The 6,593-nt window shown below is 37.8% G+C and overlaps 1 protein-coding gene across 1 annotated transcript; it reads left to right on the top strand.

Annotated features, from left to right (window-relative positions):
* Positions 1-399: 399 nt before the first annotated feature.
* Positions 400-2,334, top strand: LOC137089027 (complement C1q-like protein 2). Its single transcript, XM_067452452.1, has 3 exons — positions 400-1,096; positions 1,564-1,689; positions 1,815-2,334. The coding sequence occupies exons 1-3, from the start codon at positions 826-828 to the stop codon at positions 2,093-2,095; spliced, it is 678 nt and encodes a 225-aa protein (XP_067308553.1). The 5' UTR covers positions 400-825; the 3' UTR covers positions 2,096-2,334.
* Positions 2,335-6,593: the final 4,259 nt, after the last annotated feature.

The raw sequence follows: 6,593 nt of genomic DNA, 5'->3' as shown, positions 1-6,593 counted from the left end.
TTTTGATCACTGACAGCTTCTTCACCAGATCCATGATCAATTGACTTTGACACTAATATTTGATTGTGTTTGGTTCTTGCTCTCTGCAGTAAATCATTGAGCCATTTCAAGTTTTGCATATTATAACTATTATTGTTTCGTTTTCTGTCAGAGGTAACTATGAGTGAAACATCACTTCATCATTGCGCCACCTTGTGGAATAAAGGTGAATTGTGCCGTATTTCGTCATTATAGATAAATTTATCATTGTGCAAAAAATATATACGTACAATCCTACACACCTCTGGTTGTTAGCGACCCTATACAATTTTGACAAAAAACTAGTGAAAAAACAGGCATTCAATTATAATTATATTATTTTTTTCTTGTTATATTGTTTAAAATGGATTGATTGAGGAATACTAAGAAGGTTGATGTCTAACTTTAAAAAAATGAATGAGGAGGAGGGTAGTGAGTGACGTCTCAGGTCGCTAACGACCCGAGGTATGCATTTAAGGGTTAATAAATGGATAATTGTCACAGTATTTATTCTCCCGAGTCTTTCTGGCAGAACTGATTGGCAGTGCATATAAACTGTTTTGCTGATAAATGGATCACGTTTTACACAAGGTTATCTGCAAATAATATTTTCTTTCTTTCCTCATAAAATGAGTCATGAGTTAAACATCAATCAAGCAGGGATATATCAAGAGCAGCAGGAATTTGTGCAACTTAAACACCTGCAAGCGTCTTGTTCAGGGCTGTAGGGGACCGTCAACAGAAGCTCAAAAATAATAATTCCTACACTGAGAGTTGTCATATTAGCAATTTTATAGTAACTATCTTATGGAAAATATGTCCTGCACTATTTTTTATCCGTTGCTGCTTCTCCTGTTCAGCTGTGCCTGTATGTCTGAGGTCCAGCAGGAAGAGAATGGAGTGCAGACTGAGAGGACTGAGCAATTGAATGTTGAGGACAGCGGTGCTGGTTTGACTTCTGATGAGCTTCAGCAACGCTTTCTCACAGGGATCAAAACTGAACTGGCAGAGCTGAGATACACTGTGAGGTCTCTGAAGGACAGACTGGAAGTCACCGAGGAACAGCTCAGGAGAAAAGGTAAACCTGCCGTCTGTCATTTCACTTGATGGAAAATCAGTGCACATGTAAGCCCTCCTGTTTGAACTGCCCGCTCCAAACGGGACTGGAACCCAGGTCCGCCGGCATGAGAGTCTGGCACTCTAACAAGGAGGCTAAAGGCTGCGACCCCCTAGTGTCAGTCGCTAGAGTTTCTGTTGAGAACAGAAGAATGAGGTTTACTCGCACAGTGACTACTAGCTGGCCTCCATTACACACACAATAAAGTCAATAAGCATAAGCTTCATAAGCTTGGAAGATTAGTGGAAAAAACTTAAGACAGGCCATACATAACCAATAGAAAGTTGGGAAATATAGTTTGTGATCTGATATGTTATTATACAGGGGTTGGAATATATGTATGTATGTATGTATAGATATATATAATATATCTATAATTTATTTTATTTTATTTTATTTTTACAAAATGTGATCTTTGATTCACACAGAATATAAAGTTGCATTTGCTGCCACACTCGGACCTATTGGTAACCTTGGACCTTTCAACACTGAGATCACTCTGGTTTACAAAGATGTCTTTGTGAATGATGGAAGAGCTTACAACCCAACCACTGGTATGCATTTTTATACTGAACCTTTATCTGTGTGTTATAGAACTGCATAGAAGCTACATATCAGACAAACAGTGTAATTACATGAGAAATAATTTATAAATGAATTGTTACATATGCCATTACAGGTATCTTCACGGCACCTGTTAAAGGCGTCTATTTCTTCACTTTGTCTGGACATAACCGCTCATCTAAAGCTATGGGTCTAAGACTATTTAAAAATGGACAACAGGTGGTAACTATTTACAATCATCCTCTAGGTGACCGCTATGACACAGGATCTAATTCAATCTCTTTGACTCTAGAAAAAGGAGATCATGTCTATGTGCGTCTCCGGCAAAATACATGGGTCTTTGATAATGAAAATGACCACACTTCATTTGTTGGCCATTTACTTTTTTCTCATTGATGGTCTCATTAAAATCATGAAGTTCAATATGCTTGTCAAGAAGTCTTAACTGCAGATGCTAAACTTTTTAAAGACAAATAAATGCATTACAGAACATGTTATTGTGAGGCTAAAGCCTTAATGTTTGTTGTATCATATTCATATTATTTTGTATTGCTTGTAAATATATACATAAACCTTTTTAAAGAAAATGTTTGCTTACTATTGTAAACCTTACAATAGACCAAATTGATGTCATAACTGGCCAGTGTACTTCATATTTTTACTGAACAATATGAAATATTATAATTAGGAAATCCCTGTGTGTACATTTTACAACACAGAGCTGTTTAATTTTGGTGTTCAAAATCCATTTTGTATTTGTAATTATGCGCACACCTTTGTTAAATATCCCAGAAATATCCCTACTGTTTAAAAAATGTTTACACACAGAATTCAACTTTGTTTATCCTCTTCCTCAATAAAAGAAACTGACACATTAGGTTCTCAATTATCATTCATTGTGGTTGAATAATTTGTATGCTTTCTATCTTCACCTGTGAACAAATGATATACAAACACTTACAAATAATTATATTAGGTGCAGTGCAATAATTGTGCAAGTATTTCTTAAAAGGGGTGTATAATGTGTAATTTTAGATAAATAGTGTGAACTTAGTAATTGAAAGTGTTACAGTTTTATAGTTTACCAGTAGGTGGCGACGATGTTGCGTGGTGTTGGTCAGCAAGTTTGTGAGTAACCGCGAGTCCCATGAGTGCTTTGTGATTGGCTGCATCCAAAATGGCATACTCTCAAGAGTAGATACTTATTTTTCATATAAGCAAACTCTTCATGATCGCAAAAGAAATACAGCTCTGGAAAATTTTAAGAGACTCTTGGTCTCTTAATTTTTTTCAGAGCTGTATGTTCTATATAGTATGTGTATGTACAGTGGGGGCCAAAATGATTAGAACAGTTGGAATTTGGAAGTCGTCTTATTGGGCCTGGATTTATTTTCCAAGAGGACAATGACCTGAAACATTGTTCTAACTATTACTGGAACTACCTGTGACGGAAAGAATCTGCTGGTAAAAATGTTTGGCTTCAGTTACAGAAGGCAAGGGATAACATTAAGTTAATTAAACTAAACATTAAGTGTTGAAGTTCTCAAAGCAGATATATTGACACTATACTAAAAAAATTTGCTGTTGCTGTGAAAATGCCAAATATTAAAGTTAAAAGAGTACAACTCACTTCATCTGATATTTGGGCCCAATCCCAATGTTATTTTATACCCTTTTGCCCACCCCTATGGCTACCCCTTCCCCATGCCCCTTAAAAACAGAGTGACAAGACGTAAGGGTGAAAATATTCCCCTTAGACATAGGGGATTGGAACAGAAATTCCCGACCAACCGACCACTTAAACAGCAGCAGAGACGTGTGGCGATTATCCATTCAGGTTGCATATCCATTCACTATCCATTCAGGTTGTGCCAAAGGATTTTTTTTTTTTTTGCAGGGGGCGACACCCTTGGGAATGAGCAGACTGAGGGACTCCAGTGGTCGGGAGAAGCCCTTGATTGCCTCAGTCTGTTACCGACTGCGAAGAACTGCTGGGCCCAGTTCTCGACAGTGTCGCGGAAAAGTCCACCTTGTGAGACCACCAAGGTGGAAATCATCTGGCCGAGGGCCTGCGCCGTGGCTTTATTAAGATTACTGTGATGGTTCCATGAGTTTGTTAATCACCGACCCTGCGTCCCAATTCGCATACTATCCATACTAAATAGTATTCGAAAATAGAATTAGTATGTCCCAAATCATAGTATGTTGAAAAGAGTATTCCAAAGATACCCGAATGGTTTACTATTTCTTTTAAAGTTTTAAAGTCTAGATCCCATGAATTAAGGACAAAGCTTTTTTTTTCCTCTTTAAAAGTTTTATTAACTTTTTTTTAAATAGATTTAATGAAATGTAATAGCCTCATGAAAGATAGATATCAGTGTCTTACTTAAATTATGTTTTAACTCTTAAAAAATATGATTGTTCAACCACAAAATGTGATAATTTACTCACCCTAATGTCATTCCAAACCTAAATGAATTTATTTCTGTGTAGCATAAAATAAAATAATTTGAGTCTGTTTTTTTGTTCATACAATATTCAAATGGTAGCCTAACCAAAATGGCTTTGTTGCCAACATTCTTCAAAACATCTTATTTTGTGTTTCACAGAAGTCATACAGGTTTGGAATAACAGGAGAGTGAGTAAATGATGATTGATTTAAATTAGTAAATTTACTTCATTTAAAAGAAGTACATTTCCTTTACTGCACCCTAGCTCAAAATCATCATTGCTTCACTGTCAAGTGCATTTCTGTGTGACAAAAAAGTAATATTAAGTTTGTCTGTATTTGCAGCAAATTCGATAATATCTATCATTATTTGTCATTGTCCTAGTTTTATTTATATACGCCAATTTATGGTCCCAACACCAAAAACATTCACAGGGAACTCATGGGCCGGATGTTCTGGGTATGCCAGAGCCGACTTTTAGCCCCAATCCAGCCCTGTCTAGCACCTAGGAGAGTAGGCTACAGGCCGTTTCTGCTATAACAAATGCAAACCTACCAAATCTGATGCTTTCTGTTCCAGTCACACTGGCAACGTTGATCGATCAGCTTGGTCATTTGCATCCGAATCAGATTCGGGCTTGAACTGATAATCTGTTAGCCTGACAAGCCAGACCCACATCAAGATGTTTGGTCTGGAAACTCACCATAGACAGGGCTCAATCCGAGGGGCGGGATAAACGGTTATCTTTCAAACTCCCTCTGCACGCGATAGGATAGCGCTACACCAACCAGAGCAACGAAGGTAAAACAGAGCTTGTTGATAGATTAAACATTCACCGTATCCGGTCAGCAAAACTCCGAACACATCTTCCCTTTTTAAGAATGACTTCAGTGCCGTTCTTTGTTCTTTTCTCAGAGAAAAGCTTAACTCCAAGTCTTCCAGAATCGCAGTCAAAGCTGATTCGAAAGACCGCCGTTCGCCAGTTTCTGTGTTTACTAGAAGCACGCAAACGCAACTCGGCCGTCGTCATTATGGCCCCGCCCGCCGACTCTATACACGATGTGATTGGCTCGTCCAGATTGTGAGGAATACAGCTCAGAAGGGTATTGAGAGTTGCTAGACGACACTTGCGGGAAGATTAAATTTGCTGCCGCTAGGGTGCGTCTAGATTTCTAGGCTAATAATCTGTCAATACTGCTTTGCTTTGGTAGGTGATGTTCCAAACATAGAAGGACGGTGACATTTCTGTCACATGCTTAAGGTATTCGGGCCAATCACAATGCACTAGATCGCTGGCAAATCATAGCACACCACGCTTTTCAGAACTTTGTAAAAAAAATCGATGTGTTTAAGAATGGAGGGAAACAGAGGAGTAAATCAAAATAAAAAAACAATAATGTAAAAAATGTGTAAATTGTGTTTTTAACCTAAAAGAGCATAAACACATTAAACCAAATACACAAAATAATGCTCTTTTTAGAACCATCATATGATATGACAGCTTTAACACTCGAAGGTGATTAGGCTCTCAGACGAGACTCCCATTCGTCAGGCCATTGTAATATCTCCATTCCATCCTTCAGGGAACGAGGGTTACAAGTAACCGAGAAGCTATTCCCTGTGAGGCGTAAAATGCTGTAATTTCTTTCTTTCTTACTTGGAAATGTAAAGGTTACTTTTTTTCTTTTTTTCTTTTTGTAAAGGAGGCAGCCATAAAAGGAAGCTCCAACTAGAATGTTGAATTGGGGGAAATCAACTCGTTTTTTTTTTTTTTTTTTGCAAGTTACTGAACTGTCAACCACAATATTTAGTATTTCCACATTTTCTTTCCTCATTATATTACTGTCATGAATTAAGTATCAATGCGCCTGTTTAATATCAAGAGTTCCATCAGAAGCCTTTTATTAGTTTGGTAAAATAAAACTAACAAGTGGTGTCACTCACAGGTGTCACTTAAAGGTGTACTTCAGCGCTGGGAAGATAAATCTGTATTTAAACTGGGTCATCAATGCAGTAGAAATGTGAAATTATTTTTGAATTTGGTGTCTTCTAGACTGAGAAAAGACAGAAAATGTATTTTTGTCCCATGGGGATGAAAGACTACAATTCCCAGAATGCTTCGCTGCCCTGTGAGGCCATTACCAACGCCACCAACTTCATTACTGTGACTAGAGTTAGAGAAGACACTACAATTAAAAACTGAACGTGTCTGTTCAATATAATGAGCGAGTCACCGCGCGAGTATCACAGCACTGAGCACTAACTGCACGAGTGATGAGAGCTGAGGTAATCGCGACTACACTCGCGGCATACATTCACAACGCGAGTTCAGTCTGGCGCGTTTCAGTTTATGCCTTTGCAAGCTTAACTTTCATAGAAATTAATTTGAGAAGTTAAAAGACTTACATTGCTCACCATAGCTCCGTTTAAATGATCCTGTAGCT

This window comes from Pseudorasbora parva, chromosome 9 (genome assembly GCF_024679245.1).
Source record: "Pseudorasbora parva isolate DD20220531a chromosome 9, ASM2467924v1, whole genome shotgun sequence".
NCBI classification, from domain to species: Eukaryota; Metazoa; Chordata; class Actinopteri; order Cypriniformes; family Gobionidae; genus Pseudorasbora; species Pseudorasbora parva.
The sequence above is the reverse complement of the archived record's forward strand: the minus strand, read 5'-3'. Positions and strand labels throughout refer to the sequence as shown.